The 23,549-nt window shown below is 42.1% G+C and overlaps 1 protein-coding gene across 2 annotated transcripts in view; it reads right to left on the bottom strand.

The window, feature by feature from the left end:
* Nucleotides 1-18,031, bottom strand: part of SP3 (Sp3 transcription factor) — a 34,691-nt gene extending 16,660 nt beyond the window's left edge. Inside the window, exons 1-5 of one of the 2 annotated variants that reach the window (XM_071434884.1) lie at nucleotides 17,805-18,030; nucleotides 17,339-17,463; nucleotides 17,048-17,161; nucleotides 6,733-6,823; nucleotides 5,458-6,627 (exon numbers count right to left, since the gene is read on the bottom strand). In XM_071434884.1, coding sequence (XP_071290985.1) covers nucleotides 5,458-6,627; nucleotides 6,733-6,823; nucleotides 17,048-17,161; nucleotides 17,339-17,463; nucleotides 17,805-17,811 — 1,507 coding nt within the window. In that variant the 5' untranslated portion in view covers nucleotides 17,812-18,030. Of the gene's footprint in view, nucleotides 1-5,457; nucleotides 6,824-17,047; nucleotides 17,162-17,338; nucleotides 17,464-17,804 lie in introns of both variants that reach the window. The other variant, XM_071434883.1, reaches the window with a different exon arrangement.
* Nucleotides 18,032-23,549: the final 5,518 nt, after the last annotated feature.

Below are 23,549 nucleotides of genomic sequence, written 5' to 3'. Positions count from 1 at the left end.
ATACTCTTTTGTGAACATCCTGAGGATATCTGAGACTAAGGTAACTCCAGCTAACCCCCTTAGCTCTGAGAATCTATGCTGCATCCCCAGACACTCGCCATACACAACATATATTTACTTAGGAGTAACATACATGCAAAAAACTTTCAGCTCACCACCACCAGCTGTGAAGAAAATTCATTAATAAGCAGTTTTGGAACAAAGAGGAGAAAAGCCCATGAAGTACTAATGCAGAGGAAGGATGCAACAATTCAGTATTTTCAAGAATTTGAAGAAAAAATATCATTCTATTCCACAATAGATATTGCACTAAAAAATTAACCAGACTAACTGAAGTTCTACAAACTTTAAGTGAGATAATTTACTATATGCTGTTATAAGCACAACTGTGAAACACATAAAAGCATGATCATCTAATTCTTCCACAATTTATTAATTTCCTTTGAAAATGATGCTAAAATAAGAAATGTAATTTAAGCATGCTGACAGCAAACTATTTACACAAGATTGGTACATAAATAGCTCCAATTCCCATACTAACTTAAATTCATCCGTTTCAAATTTAATTTTCATATTAAGAAAATAGTGGGGAGAATTGTTTCAACTGTTTTGATTTTGTAACATAAAAGCTAAATGCCTCAAATGAAAATTGGACAGCCAGAGAGAGACTTTGTCAGATAAAAATATTTACTAAACATCACTACTTCAATCTACTTCATGCATTTCATAAGACTTTTTTCTTTTTAAAATGAGATTCTATTTCAAATTGATACCATGCCCTTGGTCTCAAAGTCTTGTTATAAAGAATGCCTTAGAAGGAAAAACTGCATAATTGAAATTAAAATTAATAAGGTTAAAAACTGATACTTAAAAAGAAAAAAACTAAGCTGTGAAACACTGAAAACCAGCCAAAATTGTTTTAAAAGTTCTAGATGCTGGAAGAAAGCTATGCTTTAAGTAGCACTCTGCTCTACTTCATCTGAAGCACTAAAACATTGAAACATGTCGTTTCAATGCAAGTAAAACCGTGAATGCTTCATTTTTAATTTTGTTTCAGCATTTAGACTGTTTTAGGAAACAGATATTAGACCAAAGCCTCACCAGGTATCAGCAGATGAAAGATAAATTGTCACTTGGGCAACTGTTTCCCTTGAAAACTGTCAGGCAATGTTTTGGTCAAATTTAGAGCAGGTGAATTCCTTCGGCCTGCCAAAGCCGTCAGATTGCAGCAGGAGTGAGTGGAACTGCCAGCACACACAGCAGCTCCCACTCACCATCAGCTGGGCAAGTTACCTACAGGCCTGACTCTAGGGTCAAGGCAGCAGGAAGAGGAGTCCTGCAGGAGCTGTGTACACTCCTGCACAACAGCAGCTGGAAAGAGAGATGGAGGAGTGAAGACCTCAGTTTTGGAGTGACACTTCAGTCAACTCTTGAAAAGGAATCCCTTTGACTTGATTCCAGCTGTAGACCAACCTGGAAAACTGTTTGTAGGCTAGGGGTTATTTCTACTAAAATAAATGAATCTTCCAGGTGAGTGTGTCTGAGTTGATAAGCAGTAAAGTCCATTCTCAAGCCAATGCTACCTTCTTTCACGTCATTTGCTAGTGTCTTCAGGTGCTACTGCAATGGTCAAAAGAAGTATGTAAAAAAAATTATCCAGCATCCTATTGCAAGTTATTGCAACCTATATAAGACCTGGTAAAGGTATTATATAGGTTGCATATATATGCATATGTATGGCTTGACCCCAAGCCATTTTTTCCGGGAAATAACCAATCCCAAACTGATTCACTACATTAATAAATTAGCTGAGACACTATTACAATTAGAATTTTATTAGCATCAAGTTTCCTTCAGCTGGACAATGGCTTGGGGGCAGGGAGAAAATCCAGTAACTTAAAAATTCTTCCAAGCTGACAAAACTTACAGGATCAGAAATATGAAGGCCAAGTTGGTACATTTCAGTTCCTGAAAGTTTTCCAAAATAAACACTACATTATATGAAATGTTTGAAGAAGAAATCTATATAAACATGCTAATAAAAAACTCCACCTTTCTTGACCAGGCAAGTCACTAAAGAGTAATGTGAACTGTGCATGTAATGGCTCTGTTTGTTATACAAAATACAGTATTTTATTATAAACTGCCAACAAAAGAAGTACACTTCTAGAGAGCTTTCTCAGGTTTAATTTCCTCTCAAAACCAGAACAATGAAGCCAATACACAGGTGAGAAAGGTGTCACCCTTCAGTGCTTAATATATAGATACTATTTGATACAGCTTTTTGCTAGAAAAGCAATGCTGAGGAGTCCTGGCTGTGAGTAACCAATACCCTTCCCCTGGTCACCACAATGCTGACCACAATGAGGAATGTGAGTTCTAATAAACATCCTGAGAAAAACAAGCTTGGCCAAAACTTTCCAGAACAAATTCACTGCAACGTAGGTCTGCACATACATGTGCCTCATAGAATGGACATTTTGGTACAAACTTAATTACTGGACATCTTTTGAAGAAAACTGTACATTTACTGGACAAAGCTCTTAGTTTTGTATTAGGGTTTCAATGGTTTTCCATTACGTAAACAAAATGTAGGACCTAGGTAAAAACATTTTTTCCCCTCACACACAAGAACAGTAAAGACATCCTCTGCTGCCTACCTGGGGAGTGAGCCTTGGAAGAACACCTCTCACACAATGGGCTGTAACAATGAAAATCTAAAACCTAACTGCTTTCCCAGCCACAGTGCTAACAGAACAAAGTACATTATTTGGACTTCAGATAATTACCAGCCATCTCTGACACAAAACTAGGAATATGTTCTTTTTATTTTTGCCCCAGGTAGATAAATTTTCTTAAATGAAAACAGAAAATACAGCCTGACTCTACTTGGTATGAAAGGAGTGCATTATCCAGCTTGGGGGAGAAAAACAGCGGAAACCCTTCTTATCTTGCTTCAAAGCTCATTGGTAGTGGACAAAAAAAAAGCAATCAAGTAGCTTCACACCGTTTAACTTCTCTTGTTCTGCTGTCTCTTCCACTTACCTTCTTCTTTCGGTTTAAAATTAAACTTTTTCCTTATTTGCAAAACAACAATAGACTTCTGACTGAAAAAAGCCCCCTATGATTTCATAATCTGCTTCTAATTGTGTATTTATTCTCCAAATTGAAGAAAGGTTGTGAGGGGTTATAAATAAGAAGGAGAGGAACACCTCTGAAAAAGATTCTCTCAGACAAAATACCAGATGCATATGGAAAAGACACTGAAAGTCAATCGAGATAATGCAGTTTGATTCTGTCAGAAGCAGTGTCACACTAATCATTACTGTGGGAAAGTGAGCTTCTTCTAACATAAAGGAAGGGACAATTACATTCTCCCAAAATTTAGGGAATGGCAGTTTTAATACCTTCCAATCCATTTATTATTCCTAGACAAGTAGGAAAAATGTTACTATAAATCTCCATCTTATCTTTAATATCACCAGGTGTTTATAGCTATGCACTTCAGGCAAGAGTTTCTGCTATTCATCCAGTACTTCTGTCTATTTAATCACATCTCATATATCCCATTTAGTCTCTTGCCTTCCCATGTGAAATTCCTTATAGGAGAATACAGTTAAAGAACACTCGATGGAACTCCCTTGCATTTTATTATAAACCATGAAACACTCTTGAGAATGATCAACAGACAAAATGATACACACCACAGATCAGACTCAACTTCTTTCTCATGTGCCTAGCTGGTTTGGGGTTTTTTTGCTTTCTTCTTTTCCTTTCTATTCTTCTTCTCAAGTTTCTGCTACAGTAGTCCACAAGCAATATCATTAGCTACATGATCCTATACTAAATATAAATCTCAGAAATAATCCTCCTTGTATTAACCATAGAGCTGATAATAATTAGTAAAGGGCTCTTTTTCTGAGACTTAGATTCTGACATCTGAGTTTAGTTGTGTTAACATGCAGGATTATATGTTTTTTGTACTGACATCTATATCCTCGGAGCTAACAATGTGTGATGGAGACAAACCAAGACTTCCTGTGGTCACTGTAAACAGAAAATTTAAGAATCAAGATCAGACAGAAGAGCAAATGCTGTGAGCAGAGCATATCCCTTTGGTGCTATTGTCTACAAGCCAATGAAAAGTAGGCTTATCTAGATCTGAATAACTTTACTTGATGGTAAGTTCATAATACAGAAGTAAATTCCAAAACAAAATTAACTGGAAAACATCCCAGCACAGTATTTTCAATTCAAATTTTAGATTTCAAATGGGAAAGCAAGCTTCATGACATAGAATACAGCAGTATCAGTAACTATACAGGTATTATAATCAGCAGCCTTTTGAAACAAAACTCAGCAGGTCTTCTAGGCATGTTTCACTTAACATTGCATTCTTCTCACAAGCTAAAATAGACATACAAACCATGCATACTTCACTTAAATATTTATGCTTCAGTATCTTGATGAACCAGAGGGCTGGATCCCATGATTACAGTAAAACAGCAATTCCCAAGCTACTTTGTGCAACCGTTTCCCCCAAATGACCTCTACTGCCCCTCGTAACTAGCCTGGGCACAACCCAATAATGTGTTTAAATGGCTTCTGGTATAGCAAAACCTCCTGAACTGAAATCATCTCTTACTCTTTTTGTTTAGCTAGTCATGCCCCAAAATTCAGAATGGACTGTATCAAATTTATCAAAAATAAACAGCCATGTTTATTTCTTCTCACATGAAGAAACACCTATTTTAAGAAAACAATATTTCTTCTCCACCAAGATATAACATGTGATACTCATAATTAATGATTGTACTGTAAAATGTAATACAAGTAAGCAGTACTGAAAATTCACACATATTCTTAAGCATAGGCTCCATTTTGATATATGCATGCTTGTTTCACTGACCCTTACACAAGTTTCCTACATCATAGTAACACTGATAGTAAATCAGTAGGAAATTATTTTAAAGAAAGAGCAGATGAATAGCAGCACCTCAGGAGATCTGAAAATTTTAAGAGGAAAAAAATTGCATCAACAGAAATATTTGTATTTTCCATAGAAACATCATCTACTCAGGGCTAGGAAGAATGGGTATGTTAATGATACTGATGCCTTAGAAGAGTGGCAGCTGATAGCCACATTTCCCCCTTTTCAATTTAGTATACAAATCTTCTCCAGGGTAAACCTTTACGTACAAACACTGAAGCACTGTTAACCAATGTAACTATTTGGGAATTACATGAGCTCATACTAAAAGGAGTGAGGTAAGACTATGTTTTAAAATCACAGTTTCTAATTGAACAGCATTTTCACATAAAGTCTATCATCACCATTTTGAACCCACTGTATTTGTAGGCTTCAATAGCAAGACAATGATGTTCTGATTATCGCCATTTAAACCAACAACATGCAGTAATAAAAACCAATCTTTTGTAAAAGAGTAAGATAAATACCTGCAGGACTGCCAGCATTTTCTCCTTGATGCAGCTGAATACCAGCAGAATCTATAGAGTTTACTGTAACTGTCTGTAGATTTGGCAATTGAGCAGTGCTTAGACTAACTGGAGTTGATGTCAACGCACCACCTGCTGCAACTTGACCAAGAGTGAGAGTCTGCACAGGAGTCAGAGTTATTTGTTGACCAGGTGCATTCTGAATTTGCAAGTTCTGCAAGTTCTGAACTCCTTGCACTTGAAATGTCTGCCAGGTTATCTGCCCAGAAGGGGTCACTGTTTGTGCCTGAATTAAGAAAGTTCCAGGATTCAGCTGCAGTTGAAGATTTTGAAGAGCCTGTTGAGATATACTTTGACTTGCTTGAACACCATGGATTGTCTGTTGCGCAATACCTTGTACAATCTGGGCTTGACTGGTTGGCTGCTGCGACTCTTGTAGCTGTATGTGTTGTACAATTGGCTGTGCTGTGGAGACCTGAATATTCTGAGCTTGCGTGTCATCAGAGACTGATGTCTGGATGTAATTTCCCTGAAGATCAGAACCATGAACTTGACCACTAGTCGTGGTCAAGTCATTTGCATTTTGTTCCAATATACTTGAACTGTCTATGGTAACGGGCAATTGTGATGAAGATGACGTTGGCACAAATAAGTCATTATCAGTGGCAGTTTCTGTAATTTCAGGAGAAACTTGCTCACCAGTCCTCTCAGAAGTATCTGAACTCTCCATGGCCTGTCCAGTATTTATCAAGTGCCCATCTGCATTAATGCCTGCTGTCATGGTTTGAGAACCACTGCCAAGTCCCAGAGAATCTAGATCAACACTATTAATGGGTACAAAAGTGATATTCCCTGGCAGTCCAAGAGGGACGTTAGCAACCACTTGTGCTTGGCCAGGGTAAGACGAACCACCAATTGCAACTCCCTGAACCTGGACTTGACCAGACTGACCAGATAAGATATTCTGAATATTAGCTGAAGATGTTCCAGAGGCAATGATGGTTTGATTCGAGCCAGGAATGATCTGAATTTGACCAGTTTCTTGATTTATACTGCTATTATCAGAAGAGGCTGCAAAGCCAAGTTGAACCTGCTGACCATCCGCTGTCTGGATCTGGGGTATTACTTGGTATTGTACGTTAGACACCGTACCATTCGACGAATCTGATCCTGGTGCAACAGAAAAGATTTGTTGATTTTGCAAACTCTGAATAGGAAGGACATACTGCCCACTTGAAGTTACTGTGGCAGCACCTGGAATCTGTACTATATTACCAGCTTCGTCCTTTATAGTGGTAGGAGCTGCAGACAAGACCTCCCATCTGTTTGGAGCTCCAGCTAATTGCACAGAAGCCAAATCCCCTGTCTGAATAAAAAGAAAAAAGAAAACAAAAAATTAAAACAAATGTTGTACAGACTATGTGTTAGACCAGTCATGCAATTCAGCACTAGATATTGATACACTACTGGAAAACATGCAGTACAGCTCATATGACCACCAGCAATTGGATCAAAACTATGAAATACAGATTTTACAAGGATCTGCTGCCTAAGTCAGGGTAGCCAGCCTGCGGGCCATGAGCTGCACATTGCTCGCAGACATGTCAAATGCAGCTCCTATGTCATGGCTATGTCAGGTGACCAGCAGCAGGGTTATTCTGGTGGCAGGGCTGCTGGGTAATCCAAACCCCTGGCTGTGGGAAGGAGGGAGCTGGAAGGGGCTGCTGGAGTTCTCATCACCTGAGACTCAGACACACTCTCTGCCCAGCTAGGCACCTACTGCACACAAGTGGAGGAACCGCCATGAAGCCAGTACTGCCTCTGTTTCCTGGAGCTCCACTGCCTTTCAACTCTGTTTGCTATTTGTGCATGTTGTGACTCCCAGCAGTACACAGAATATTAAGAAGTGATGTAGGCACACAGTTGGAAAGACAGGACAACCTCAGTTTGCTACACTTAAACACAAAGCTCTAGTATTTATAAGCTTGTAGGAGTTAGTTTTGCTAAGGAAGAAGACTTCTAGACTAAGAACTTTTACACTGAAATCATATTTGTATTAGTCATATGCATCAGTTAGGAGGGGAAAAAAATATTTCTTCATTAAGTTGGAACAATAGAAAAGGCCAGTGTTTCAGAGTAGACCCCAGATGCCTAAAGAAACTATTAAGCATTTGGTTTTTATTCAGTAAAGAAAAGGTAAATTGCACTTACCTTTCTTTACCAAAGCCAGCTTTTTCAGAATAGAGTATTAAGAATTAGATTTAACATCCTGCAATGCCTAGCACAGATTTGCATAGTCAACCAGACTGGTATTGTAAGTAACCATCAATCTAAAAATATACGAAGTGTCTCCTTATTTGTTTAACCATACCACAGTAAACCAATGGAATAACATAATTAATAGCAACATGTAACTAACTTGTCCTACGACCAATTCAGCTCTGTGAAACACATCTAGTCTCTCTGGCAGAGCCCAGAGGACATAGAAAGAAAAGCTCTGGTTTGTCCTTCTGCACTCATCCTGTGATCACTCCTGGTAGGGAAGTTACCAGAACAAATCACAACTTTTTTGTGATGCTGCATTCTGACTCCCTTTAGAACAAAACCAGGACATGGAAAATACAGCACACATCTAATTCTTTCCTAACATAGCATTGAGACCCAGCCAGTCTGAAAGAATGCTGCAGTATGCACCTGAGTGAATTTAGTCCACAACATTAGATGGGACTTTGCTCGTTTCACATTCTCATCCTATTCCATCCCATAACACTACAATGTTTACATGTACAGGAAAAATAGTGTATTTAAGTCTGAGTACTTACTAGAAGTTTTACTGTGCTTACCAAGCTTCATTTTCAATAAGGAAGCACATATTGTGGTTCTAAATTCTTCTCAAGAACTGTAAAAATAATTATGGTGCAAAAACCAAAAGAATGCTAGCCTTCTTCAGCCCTCAAAAAAACAGACCCTTGACTCTTATTAAGACTTGGTCTCAGTGATCCATGGGGATCCTTTCCAGCTCAAAATATTCCATGGTTCATAAGTGTGATTCATAATTTTTCAGATAGTATATTAGTAAATAGATTCAGCATCACCAGAACAAAACTAATTTTATGGCCTTAATGCTTCAAGGAAAAGAAACATAATGAGGAGAATAATAATTCTCATTTATTATTTTCTTTCCCTCTTATACTGATCAACCTTTAATTTAAAAAACTGATTTAAATTTTTTGGTCTTTCAAGCTTGTAACTTACAATACTAGAAGAAAAAAGCATGTAATATTCCATATCACATATCTGACCTAGAAGAACACAACAAGTTCTATTTTCCTCTGCTACCACATTACCTTTATAGACTTGTGTTTAATACTGCTTAAAGTTGCTGAAATGCTGCTAAGAAAGTTCACTCAATTCACAAGCATATAAATACCTATTAAGTGAAGGTTTCATAAAATATCAAAAGACCTATAAAATCAGGGGTAAACATCAGTCATAAAATACCAAAGGCAAAAATATGACTGTTATATGCTTAAAGTGTGTCATTATAAATAAATGTATAATACAATGGGCTGATAGCTGTTAGAACAAAAGAGAAAGGAAAAGCAATATAAACCATTACAAGTCTGATATAATTTCTCACTGATTGAAAACCTATGTACAAGCAAATGTTGAAAGCTTAGGTTAAACTGGACTGATCTAATATGCAGTAACATGTCAATGTCTATTCATATGTAATATCCTCCACAGAAAAAAAGGGAACCTGTCTCCTTAGTGATATGGAAATGACCTACTTTATTCTTCTCCCAAAACATATGTTGATTTCCATATTGGCATTTTCATGTTGGGCACACATCTCACGTTTTCATGATCTACTGAAATCTTCCCTCAAAACCTGCTCTGCAACGATTTTAGCACAACAGAGCCAATCTTTTAGTAGATGCACTTGTCAGTCCATGGAGAAGTTCAGGGCAGCCATGCATGAGGATATGAAGCTATGCTACACATACAACATAAAATGCCTGTTATTCATATTGCTCTTACAGCTGGCTGTATCAGACACCACCAGCTGAATCATGTGGAGGGAGGAGCAAAAAGAGGGTGAGGCTTTCAAGAAACTATCTGGCAGCTATCAAAATTGCTAGCATTAAAGCATGAAAAACACCCGTATGTTAAAGTGTATTTGAGGATGATCTCTAATCTCAAATGGTCATCATCAGCCCGTCATAACAAGATTGACTTTGTTCTTCCACAAAGTCTGTTGAGACAAGAAGATATTTCTTGGACTTCTTTTCCTACTAACTAAAGAGTAACCATTCTTTATGCCCTCAGGCAATTAAGCACTTCTGTTGTAACTCAGTTGTTCTGCCACTGATACATGAGCGGCAACATCTGCAGCCCAGTCACTTACTGAGCTTTACATTCAAAATACGCCAGCATTTCTCAGTGAAAATTATTTAGAGGGTAGAGATAAAGTAACAGTTTCCTTATCAACTGGTACTCAGGCAGCAGTTATTTGGCAGCTGTTCCTTTAAGAGAAGGCTGGACTGTTTCAATCCAAAGGCTGTTTCAAGAGGAAGGGACAAAGATCTGAGGAAAGTTCAGCACAACTCAGCCAAGGAGAAGAGAACAGGAAGCAACAGGGAATTCACTGGAAGCAGCATCAGGAAACAAGAAAAAGAGACAGGAACAGAGCAAAGAGAGTAGCTGACACAAGGCATAGGATGAATTAAAATCAAATGATATGTCCACCTGAAGAAAGGTCAAGTACCAACAAAGAGTGAAAGCTACAACCACTGTTCAGCCTGTCTTTTGATTCTTTAACAGGCCTTATATAATTTCCAGTGGCTCAAATAAAGAGATGTCTCTGAGAGAAAAGTCTCATCTCTGAAGAATCATGAGCCATGATAAATAAAAATCTAGTAATTGTCTTGTTCAATATATTTAGATAAAATTGCAGCAGCATTAAGTCAAATGTGGAAGGAGATAAGAGAAAGACAAAAGATAAAATAGCTTTCAGATGTGATCTAAACCATACTGAATGATAGGACTTAATAAAAAAAATAAAATATGTTTCACCAAAGTAAAATGGAGAGGAGGAAAGAAAAGACCCCGTAAGAACCGGTATTTGTCATTGAGACACCTGCATCTCAACTTGTCAAATGGGCACATGTCATTAGGCATCAGCATTTTATTACAAAAGTCCATCAAACATTTATCTGTGCTGGTGGACAGCTTCTTACTGCACTTTTCAGAAAGTCACTTTTGCCCCATTAAGCCCTGGAGCAAAAGCATCAGCCAAACAACCAGAGGTGGAAAGATAATGAGTCACGAGCTCCTAAACATTCAAAAATCACACACCTGATGAAGAAGATTGGACACTGCCTCATCCAAATTGTTGTTTTATGAAAGAGTTAGGGTTCTAATGCATGGGTTTAATAATACCATGTGTTTACCAAGCTACAGTAAACTATCTGTGCATTCTTAGGTCATTACAAATACAAGATAAAATGCACTTGCTTCAACTCTTTCATTAAAGTATGAGCTAATACATTCTATCATGTATTTGCCATAGGTTAAAAACATGTTCAACATCACTCACTGTGGTTCAGCTGACACAAAGCTGTTTGTTAAGACAAATTAATTCTGTTGCATGCTTGAGCCCTCTGCCAATGAAGCCACTCAATTTAGAGAAATACTTCTGTCCAAAATCAAATGTTTGGAAAAACAAAGAGCATTTTGGGGAGAAAACATATTATCTGGGGCTGCTTAAAATCTTATTTTAAAAGAAATTCCAATCTGGTGAAATATATCTAACTGTATCTCAGTTAAAGAATAGCTACATCTTTTTGCTTGACATGGACAACTGCAGCTAAAACTTCAACAGTTGGTTATCAATAAGCAGAAGTTGTTCTGAACTTTTCCAAATTAAGACAATACAATATCCCTGACCTTAGTAGAAACAAGGAACCTGAAGTACTAAGAAACTAGAAAACATTTTTAACTAGATCACAGGTTATTATCTTTTGTTAATTATTATTATTACTATTATCTTTTGTTTATTAATTATTAAATCTATATATGTATACAAATTTCAATGTAACTACATGCCAAACTAGCACTCCATGGAATGGTTTTTGTTCCTTTTAACTCAGCTGCTGAAGGGTCTATCAAATCATCAAGAGAACAAGAAAGAGGGCCTGGGATCAGTCAGCCTTACAGCTTGATCTTTGGGAAGGCGCTGGAGCAAATAACCTTGAAAATAACCTTGAAAATATTAACCTTAATTGAAAATAATCTTGAGGGTAAAAAAACCAGTAGTGTTCAGAAGTAGTCAGCCTACACTTAGGAAGGGGAAATAATGCTGAAATAACTCACCTCACAATGCCCTATGACTAGCTTGGTAGATGGGCTTAGGCAAGACATATTCTTTGTCACTACATTAGTCAGGTTTTTGACTCTGCCCCCCATAATGTCAGAAAAAGCCTCTTGTTTATATCATATGGGTTATCAAACACTGCAACATGCTGCCCAGAGAGACAGTGGAGTCTCTAACGTTGGAGGTATTCAAACCCACTGGACACAGCTCTGAACAACTTCTTTGCACTGAGTCTACTTTGAGCAAGGAGGGACAGACCAGACATTGTCCAGACATCCTCACCAGCCTCAACTTTCTATGAAATCTTAGACTTCTTGTTAATGTTTAATATTAGAGAACTTTTTTGTCTATGCTGTTTTTAAATATGGAAATGTTGCAAACCATACATTTTCTTGCTTTCTCCAAAACTATTAGGAGAAATAAAACAATTTTTTTTAAGAATATCCCTAAAGCACCTTCTAAAAGAACTGCAACACTTGGCTCTGATCCAGTATTAGAAAGACATAATTGGAATAACAAAACCAAAGAACATTTTAAAAGGTGAGCTTCTGGACAGCAGCAGGACAAATACACTGTTAGCCATCACATTCTAGTGAAACTTCTTTGTTTTGCAAAAGTAGAGAACAGAGAGAAGCAAGACAATTCCAGGCAGACTTTTCCATAGTGGCTGAACAGGTTCTGGTGCGTCTGTTCACATCCAGAAACCTAGCATCAGGAAGCTATCTTATCACCCACAAAAGCAAAAATGGATGTCAGAATAATTCTGAACTTCCTCAAAATGACCACATAGGTCAGAAACCCAAGTAGTATGGTTAACTCTGACACACGTGGCTTTCAGGCATATTTTTGCCTAGTGGATGGAAAACATGAAATTTAAAATGTCTTCCTCTTTCTCCATCCTGTCAGCACTATTCCTATTTCCTCCTAAACTGAGCTTAAACTAGGTACACCTCAGATGGTTAATCTTCTGAGACATAAACCAACTATAATTCTAGACTTTGATTAAATTCTGTGAAGCACCTATAGTCAATTCTAAAGCTCAAGATATGCCAAAGCAGTCTTAAAACACTCCAGCCTTTACTTGTCCAAGATACACAGAAATGCTTTGTCCACTGCAGAGGAATTATACTCATCTTTCCCCACATATGCAAATTATTAACCTGTCCAAATGTTTTCCACATCTTGTTGGTAAGCAACAACACAAATAAATCAAATAAATAATTCCTCCCAAACCTTGTTTTTTTTTTTTTAAAGACTAGCCAATCAGTGCAGCCCATTTCACACGAGGTGCATCTACACACCCCAGCTGGGACAGCCATCTCTGACAGCTCCCATTCTCTGGCAGCTGTCAGAGCCAACAGTTTTCTCAGAGCCTGCCACTCTTCCCAATTCGCCTTCCAGACCTCCCATACAGCCTCCCAGCAGTCCTGCACCCTGTGCTCACCGAGCCAGTCCCACCCAGCACAACCATAAGAATGGCCCTTGGGAGCACGAGAGCTCCAAGACAGCCTTTAGCTTTGCATTACAATGAGGTAAGAGAACATAACAACTGGTTATCATCTCAGCTTTGCAGCTTCTTAAACCATCATCTGATCATGCTACAACCACACAGCTGACCATCAAGGCTCTGCTTGACCTAAATATGTCTGCTCTTTTGTATCCTCCCTTATGTAAAGCTTTACCATCTTCTGCTTTGCTTCTCATTTTCACCTAATGCTAAAATCCTTGCAGATGTTTAAACTGGAATGAAACTAGAGTATTTATAACTAAATGAAAAATAATCCTAAATATCAAAGTTTGAAGTGGACTTATTAGTCAAAGATAAATAGTGAAAAAGCAAGACCCAAACTAAAACTTCTCAGATTCTGAACTCCCAAGACAGAGAAAGACATCCTTAGAGGCCAAAACATGAGTTGTCATTCTAGGTCAGGCAGCAGCACACAGCATCCCAGCAAGGCTCTCACACAAACCAGCAGGCAGCAATATTCAAGGCAAAGTTCCCATGGCAAGTGTTTGAACCAACCATGGATGCAGCAATATGGCAACCAAGGAAAAGATGCTCAGGGAAGTAAGCCACAAACTCAAGGCCATCTAAATTAATATCAAACACCATCAGATAACATACTGGGGTTGGTTGATCATTAGGCAGAGTAAATCACGGTGTCAAAGCTGAAAGACTTTGTGCATCTTCATCAATGCACAAAGACAAGATCAGCAGTAATACCTGCTAGTGCCTCTCATCCAAAAAGAAATACAGTTCCAACCAGAATCATCAGCCAAGCCGAAAACCTTGCTGTCTAAAGACAACCTGCCAGGTCATTGACAGGATGGAAAGGAGAAGAGGGTTGAGCATAGTTCTGTCAATTGCCTTCTTCAGCTCCTTTTCATTACAAGCAGCTGCCATTTTCATTAGTCTTTTTACTTCCTCACTAATCCTTTCAGTGGTGTCACAGCAATGAGCATTCAAACTGTAGGCCTGGACTCAGACAGTGATACAGAATCACAGGATAATTTCAGCTGGAAAGGACCTCTGAAGGTCACCTGGTCCAACCCCTGGGCTCAAAGCAGGGCCAGCTAGATCATTACAAACACAATCACATTTGCTCCAGCTCTTCCCCAGATCCCAGACACGCAATATTCCCTGTGTTCCTAGGGGAGTTTTGCTGTTGCTTTTAAATCATACTGCTGGTCTCTTGGGGAGCAGCTGCAGCATACCATTTCAGCCAGGAAAGCAGTATGCTAGCCCAGCATGCTGGCTCCAGCCCTGCCAGTTTCTACCAAGCAAATGTCAGTAAAAGAGTAACAAAACAACCGCATCGCTATCCATTGACATACAGGCTCTTCAAGCACTTCTAAGAGGAAATACCTAGTTTGACTTCTACTATCCATTAGTGTAGGTTGGGAGTTCTGCCAGCTGTTCGGCAGTCAGAACTGCAGTCCAAGGATAGAATATAACAGGAAAGAGCTGCCCTCCCACTGCTACATTAGGCACCATCACCCATGCAGAAGTCTCAAACTGATTGAGCTATACTCCTGGGAAAGGGATGAGCATCACAAACTGCAGGAAGAGAATTATGTTTGTCTGTGCATATAGATTTCATTTTCCATACCACTTATGAGGTATCTACAATGTAAGACTTTTTAGCTTCCTCCTTTCTTCCACCCTCCAATATGATAATCACAGAGGACCAGGAAAAAAAAGACTCTTTATTGCACCAAAACTCTTTTGTTCTTCTGTTTTTCACAAGGAATGTATTTCAGGGCCCTTAGTCCCTCCCCCCTCTTTATTAAGGTCATATTAATTAACTCCAGCGTCTAGTTCAGCTACTGTTTGGTATCTCCTTCAATTTATATTTAGTTTCCACCCAAAATATTCTGAATCATTCAAGAGTTAGGTTGTAGGAGTGTAAAAATTACCAGAATCCTATAACCTAACTCACAGAAGATATGTAGGAAGGGCCTATCTGCACGTATGGAAAGTAGTGAGTGAGCTTATATTCACTTAGGTTTTTAACTAAGATTTTGGCTTCTGTTGAATTGCATTTGCTTTCCCCTGAAAAGCCTCTTAAACATTAAGACAACAAAATATTAACTTAATAGGAGTAAAGAAGTACCAATCAAAACTGTTTTGCCCATTTTGAACTGCCAGGAACCATGTGTCCTGCACCAGCATTCCAGTATCCTGTCAGACCTACTGCTCCTCCTCATCAATCAATCCATCCCCAAGATGCACAATTCCAGCTGTACAACGAGAACAATCTTAAAGACCAATACAGGAAAGTAAGCAATCATTTAATCATCATCTGTTTTTCAGTATGTTTATGCTCTTCAGCACTGTATGCATCCAGTACTATGAAACAAATCTTAGAGCTATCAGGCACTTTAAAACACCTAGAAAGATTTTTTAAACACACTAGTTGAGCAAATAAATAGGTTTGGCAGAAAGGATGCTTAAAAGGGGTTGGAATCCTAATACATTTTTGAGCTCTGTCTACAATCTGCTGTATGACCTCAGACAGCTATTTCGCTTCAGCTTCCCTTTACGTAAAGTAAGCTGTCATGTATAGATGAAAATTATTTTAAAGTTTAGCAAGTATTTAGAAACTTCTATCAGTAACACTTTGACATTTGTTAAAAGCTTGACAAAGCCACTTCATCCACCAGTACAATGCTTTGCAGTTTTTCTTCCTATTTGCAAAATCCTAACACCATACAATGCTGTTGCACAGCAAGTTTAAAAAACAAGACTTGCTTTAAAAGAAGGAAAAAAAGGCACATTTTTTTCTAATTTTAAAGACGTTTTTGTAAAAAAAAAAAAAAAAAATCAGAGGTAATATGTGCAATTTTCCAAGAGCCAAGGCCAAAAAATGACATCACGTCATTTTAGAAGATATTTTGGAACTCTCTTTAAATATACGAATATTTTTAGGTATCAGTTATTTAGAAATGCATAATCGCTTTGAATTTTATGAGCATATGTCAACACGAGATTTAGCTAGACCAATTAAGGAAGATGAGTTTTCATTAGGCTTTTGTTATAGGGATTGTTAAACTAGCTTCAGCAAGAATACGTTTCTAGCCTGCAAGATCCATCTCATCACACCAGGTCCCGAGGTCATCAAGGCTCCTTTCAGAGGCAACGGCGCATGAGAGATAAGGACAGAAAACGCTACGAGGAACCGCATGATAACTCTCCTTAGAAAAACAGCGCGATACAGGAAGCAGCTTTCCACCACCGCGTTCGCTTCTAAACAGCCATTTTACTTCACTACATCCTTCCCTACTGCTAGCCTTCATTTTGTGCTCCTGCCTGGCTGCGCGGTTCCAGGCTGACAGCCTGGCGAGGATACCGGGGGCGCGCTCAGGTGGAGGTGAGATGCCTCCCAGCCTCTCCGGGTTCCGAGCGAGCCGTTCCGGTGCCAGGGTCGGGGGAGGGAGGCTTCCCGCCTCCCCCCGTTTTTGAAAGTAAATGAAGGCGCCGCTCCCAATGGCGGGGGAGGGGGGAGCTTGGCTCCCTCCTCCTCCCGGGAGCCCGGCTCCTCCTGGAGAGGCAGGGGAGCCCGGGGACCCCTCTCCTGGCAGGTCGGCCTTGCTATCGTCCCTCCCCCCGGGCGGGCAGTGCCGTGTGTCCCGTCCCTCCCCCCGGGCGGGCGGGCTGGCTGTGCTGTCTCTCCCCCCGGCAGGCCGTGCGAGAGCGGCGGGGCGGGCACTCACCGCTCCGGCAGAGTGAGAGGCAGCGGCGGCGGCGGCCTCATCCTCCTCCGGCGACGGCGGGCCGATCTTGCTGCAGGTGGCCGCCAGCAGAGCGAGCGGTGACGGCTGCGCGTCCTACCCACAATGGGCGGGTTCAGGGAGAGAAGGGGGGTGGCGGTTAGTGCGGGACAGCGACCGGGCTCCTCGCAGACGCGCACACAGGAAGCGGCGGCGGCGGCACCGGCTCCGCACCCGCTCACAACGTGTCACCCGGGGGAGGGGGGGAAGGGGCCCAGCCGGGCCTGCGCTCACCTGGGGGGCGGCCGCCCCGGCGGAGGCCGAGGCGGCGCCGTTGCCGTGCTGGAGATATTCGCTGTGGCTGCTGCTGTCCACGTCTAAGGCAGCCATTTCCTCTTGTTTCACGGGCTTCTCGGGAGCTGCGGGCACAGCGGGGAGGGGGAGGGGAGAGTCACTGACGGGAGCGATCACCCCCCTCCCTCTCTCTCCCTCCCTCCCTTCCTCCCTCCCTCCCTCTCCCCCCCCTAACCCCAGAGCTCCCCCCGCCCTCCCGCACGGAGCCCTCCTCCTCCTCCTCCTCCTCCTCCCCGTGCTGCTGCCCCTGCCCCTCTTCTCCCTCCTCCCCCTGCTCCTCCTGCTGCTGCTCTCAGTGCCGCTCTCGCCTCGCTCGCACACGGACGCTCCGGGGCCGGAGCGGGGACGCGCAGGGCCGGAGCAGGAGCGGGGAGCCCCCGGGGCGGCTCGGTCGGTGCGTACGTACCGGTCATGGTGTGAGTGCGAGCGGCCGGCTGGCTGGCTGGCTGGGCGGGAGGCAGGCAGGCAGGCTGGCTGGCTCGCACACAGGCCCTGCTGGCTGGGGCTAGGCGGCTGCCGCCGGGGACATGCTTATTGTGCTCACGGCGGGCTGAAGCGGCGGCGGCGGCCCGAGCCTACTCCGGGTTTTTTTTCCTATTTTGATTGACGGTGCGGGAAAGCCGAAAGGTGGGGCTTGCCGCGGGAGAGGGGGCCCGGCCGACACCGCCGCCCGCCCGCCCGCCTGCCAGCCCGGAACTCCCGCCCACGCCCGCGCGCGCGCGCTCTCATTGGCTGCGCCGCGCCGCCGCCGCCGCTCGCACGGGCCGCCCGGGCTGCCAGTCACCCGCCGGGGGCGGGGGGGGCGCCCCATGCCGGGGCGGCTTCCTGTTTGCCAGGGCTAGTGCGGGGAACAATGAGCGGGACCCGCCGGGAGGCCGCGGCCCGCGCCGGCCGGGCACCCGCCGTCCCGGGAGGCGGCACCGCCGCCGCGCTCCCCTGACACCGCGGGGCCCGGCCGCCCGCAGGGGTCAGCGCGTAGGCACAGCTGCGCGGCGGTGGCGCTATGCCTCCGGCCCCCCCTCCCTCCGCGCCCCCGCCGCTGTTGTGCCCGGGGGGCGCCGGGCCAGGGCTGCGATCTTTCGAAGTCTCCCCGCCGGGGCTGTCACTCACGGCCGGCGACAGCCGCGGCTCCAGAGCGACGGCCGAGCAGCGCCCGGCCGACGGACAGCGCCGCCGCGCTTTGTCCCTCCGGCGCTAAGATGTCGGCGCGTTGTCCCCAGGGGAGCCGGTCCGCCCGGGCGGGCGCTGCCCGGGACCTGCCGCTGGCCGCCCCCCCCCGCGGGACCGGGCGCTCGGGTCAGCGCCGGGAGCAGCGCCCGCCTCGGCGGGGCGACCCCGCCGTGCCGCCGTTGCATAAGCGCTGTGGCGGGCTCGCACCTGCCCGAGCCGGGCGGGGGAACCGAAAACCTCCACTGTCTCTAAGGCAGAGCAAAACCCGTCCCGGATAAGGCTGCGAGTTCGATTGTAACGCGCCACGTCCTCCCAGCCGGGAGAACCTGCTGTGAGCTGGGCACCCGCGCCTTGGCACGGATCGAACATTGTACCAGCAGGCTTTATTTTCATCGTGTTAAGGAGAAAATAATAAGATTCCCCTCAACGTCAGTTTGCTGGTCTGTGTCTCGTGTTACGCAACACAAAGGAAACTGGGAGCTCTCGGATTGTTAAACTAAGACAGGAAATATGTTTTAAACGTTACATAAGTATATGATGATACAGGAATGATTATTAGTGGGGCCTGTTTCTCTGTAACACCACTTAGCTTGTGAAGGGTTCCTGTAAAGGGGAGCAATTTGGGCTTGGCCTTCCGTCACATCTGAGTGCATGTGCAGGGTCATAGGACAGTGTGTACTTTGAGACACCGATTTTCACCCTTAGCTTGCAAATTCTCCCGAGGAATGACTTTTTCATGGTTACCCTTAGTGTGGTGTTGCAAGGAGTCTGAATGAGGCCAGAAAACCTCAAACCTACTTTCCTGTTACGATCTTTATTGTAATTAGAACTGAGGATAAACTTGGAGATACAGTGAGCACAGTCTCGTATGTCCACAGTTGGGCTGAGTGTGTGGAGTCCCAGGCTCCTGAGATAAACTCACGGCCAAGTTAGTAACTAGGAAACCCAGAAGTACGGTCAGTCAAGATTTTCAACAGCCTCTCTGAGCAGAGAATAAACAGTGCTTTTTAATCAGTCCCAGCACTATGACCTTGCAGTAACTGCCCAAGCTTAACTTAGAAACTATTACAGAACAGGAAAAAATGCATTCAGAAAATGTGAATTTAATATCAGGAAGTTATGATGGATAAAGATTGTTCTTACTGTATGATGTACAGTCTTATTACTAACCCATTTACTTTTGCTGGTATGTTGAGAGTACCTTCAGGTGACTTACTATTAAGTTGTAAATTGATCCCCAGCCTTTTTGTCACAATTCATTTTTGCCAAGATAGTTAAAAAAACCCCTTCTGTTTGTTAAATGTCTGTATTTATTTACATATTCTTGTGTAATTCTACTTTAGGCTTAGTTGTTGGCAAGATAGATAACACAGCCATAAAGAAGATTTTTTTCCAAATTTTTTTTTTATTTTAATAAACAAAAAGTTGTAACTGGGAACAGAAGTCAATATTTTTATACAAAGTGTCAGAAATAATTTTTAGCCAGTGAAAGCTAATATACACAACCTTTAAAAATCCATCGGTATACATACATAAGGACATTTCAGGAAGAAAATGAAAATGTAAAATTGCCTGACTAGTGCAGTATTTTTAAAAAAAGACTTGTACAGCTAGTCTACAACTTGGAGTTTGTTTGGCAGTATTTAGTTGCTAGTGAAACGTGTGAGAGTTTGTCATCCTGGAACCAGAACTATTACTGATGACTTTAGACTTTCAGTAACCAAGCTGCTCATTTAAAGACTGATGTATAAGAGAAATAATTTCTGTTAAGATGCTGTGATGGGGAAAAATTATATTGAAAAACGGGCCCTTGCTATTTAGCAGGGTATTGCCAAAGACTATCAATGGCATTTTGGTTTAGGAAGATCGTGTTGTCTGGGGCTTAATCTAAATATGAAAGGTGTTCTTTCTTCTGCAGCTGGGTGGGTGCATGTTGAGAGCTGTCTGACTTGAGGGGGATGTTGTCAATAGAGTAGTTTACCTACATGGGTCTGATTGCAGGCTTGGGACATAAGTGCAGTGCTTTGAGACAGAAAGATTTGAAATACCAATAGTGGGATTGAGTTTATATATGAAAGAGCTTTCCAGTGCAATAAAACTCAGATGTAATCAGGCTTAACACTAGCAGAGAACCATCTTTTTCTAGTCAAATATCTAAAATTGGGGGACAGTGTTATATTAAATTCAGATAAAGAACTAAACCAGAATATGAATAACCTGTTTAAAAAGTAGACAAAAATATCAAGATGAATTACAAGAAAGTTGCAAAAAAAGATATGCTGATGTGAAAAAGAGGTATAAAGATACTCAGAATTATTAAATACAAACTGCTTGGTAATAGAAATCACATGTGGCTGTTTCTGCTTCCCAGCAGCTATTAAGAACACATTAGAAGAAAAAAAATACAAAAAAAGGAAAAGATGTTATTTGTGGGATTTTTTTTCCTTACCAACATACTAGCATTAAGAAATTAATCATTAGAAAAATCCTGGATACATGAGGGAATGCTGTATCAGAGCTGGACATCTGAGTTCCCCTAGGTGCTGGTTTTTCCTGCAGAGTTAGCACTGGGGCAGTAGCCCCAGAGACTGAGCTCCATGCCCAACTAGAGGAGCTGCTGTTTTCTCTTCCTTGAGCTTGCCCACAAGATGTACCATATCCATATGTGATCTGAATAAATTAACCATGACCAGTTTATTCTTAAAGAGCCTTGCCTCTGTAAGGCCTTGCCTTCTGCTTCTAGGCAGTTCCTGGTTTACTGCAGGAATGTCCTGGGATGAATTCTCTATCAATTTGCAGAAAATGGTGTGTTGTAATTTAACCTGTGTAGATATAAAGAAGGTAATACTGCTCTATAAATAGTAATACTTCTACCAGATACCAAAATGCAGCAGTTTCAGAACTGAGATGCAGCCTTTGGGGTAAGTAGCAAAATAATATGAAAGAGGAAACAATGTCTTCCAGTTTCTGATGAAACTTGAGCGAAGGTTTTGACAGATGAAACGAGATGCAACTTGGAAAGAACGCCAAAACTTGATACCTACCCTGTATTTCAGTTGTAAGCTCAATGCTGTATTTGTCCACTGTAACTTAAATCTCATATCTCATTGGTTTAAGTGAGTTGAGCTCAGTCTCAGTGTCAGTTCAGTACAAATTCAGAAGGAAGTGCACTGTCTTAACACAACTTCCATCCAGCACAGTGTCTGCTACACTTGGAAATAGCTTTTCTATTTCTATAGTCCTTCGAAATTTCTGAACTATGACATGTTATTTCTGTCTCTAGTGGTCCCTGCTATGGGTAGCCCTTCATTTCTTTAAAGGATTATGTTATTGAAGGTTTGTTGGTATGTGGTCCAGTTCAGTTTTCACAGCTGTGGTACTCCATTCCTGTCAAGTGGTGGTTTTGCCATGCTGAAGCCTAGAATGCAACTGGACAAGATGGACAGGAATGCATTCTGCTGGGACAGAATGTAACACCAGGAAAACTCAGGCTAAGTTCACTTTAGTTTGAAAGCTGGGTCTGAAATGCCTATGAAGAATCAGCAGGGATTCCATTCAACTATCTACCTTAAAACATGTCCTTTACTGGAGGGACAACAAGCAGGATTATCTGTCAATCTCATACCTCAGAAAATAACTAGAACACCAAAAAAACTAACTATTCAGGAGAGATATATTGAATTTGAGATACCTTCTTCTGTTTTAGTAATCTGTTTAAAATTTCAGTAGAATCTGGAAAGCCATATGTTTTCCTAAGTGCTAAACATTTGCATGGTACTACAAAACCCAAGATAATGACAAGGTTTTGAATCAGATCTCTTAAACTTCCTAGCATTCAACTTCATTATGAATTTCAGCCTGCTTTTGCAATTTGTTTAAGTCTCAGGAGACATGAGTAAGAGTGTAGCTAGCAGTCCTGGAGATACTGCACTCTTAATTTCTACATCCCATATGGGTCCATTTACTTAAGAATATTGGGTCATCTTTACATTGGGCCACAGGCAGGACTGACAGGAAGTTGACCTGTGAGGTTTTGTGAGTCAGCACAGAGTAGTTGAGATAGTTGCATGACTCGAGTTCATCAAATAGAGAAATGAGCCCTTGCAAGTATAAAATCAGCAGTGGTTAGAGTAGAGTCTTGGCTGGCATTGCATCATCATCCTCCAGAAAGCACCTCCCTGTTCTTCTGGCTACAAGAACAAAAATTTTGCTGGGGGGAAGTAGGCTTTAGCAGTAGGGTGGTCTACCCAGAAGCTGAGCCAACCTAACAGCTCATGGACATTGCCATAAGAAAATCCTGCAAAAATATGCTTCTGATACTGCAAGCTAAATTGAGTCAAACTAGACATAGGGAGCAACAGAGCTCCATGGGTGGGAGAGACAAAGAGAGGTAAGACTCTCTTCAGCAGCTGCAAGTAGACTAATTCAGGGTTTCAGACTTGCTGAACAGCACAGGAACTTGCTTTTGGCTGTGTTTTGTGTAAAGTGTCCTGTCAGTGGCCCAGGATTTCAAGCCTTTAGAGGAGCACAAATGTTACCTGAGAGTATGTGAAATATCAAGGCATTGGTTTAATCTGCTGCATAAGTGTGATATCCAAGTGTAACCGTATGAAGGACAAATAAAACTTAGTGAAATTGGATTTTAGGAGAGCATTTTTCTGTTTTAAATGGGGAAGCAATTCTAAGAGTACTGGTCTCTGCTTGAAAGAGCTCCATTAAAGAAAGGTCAAAGGGAAACGTGTGGTACCTGGATCCAGCTGTTAGCAGGGGAGACATTGGGTCCCACTGGTCTGCTGGCATCCAGTAGCAGCTGTGCATGGGGTAGAGGTAGGCCTAGCAAACTCCTGGGCAGCCGCAGCAGGAACATGCCCGCTCCAGGCTCTTTGTGTCCTTCACTGGAGGGCTGAAACACAATGCCTGGTAAGAGGAAGAACCTGTGAATAAGTAGCCTAACAACCCAGTTAGGCACAAACCTAAAGGC

The sequence above is a fragment of the Agelaius tricolor genome, unplaced genomic scaffold (assembly GCF_023055355.1).
Source record: "Agelaius tricolor isolate 1412-34295 unplaced genomic scaffold, bAgeTri1.0.p SCAF_10, whole genome shotgun sequence".
NCBI lineage: Eukaryota > Metazoa > Chordata > Aves > Passeriformes > Icteridae > Agelaius > Agelaius tricolor.
This window is presented reverse-complemented; position numbering and strand designations above follow the sequence as displayed.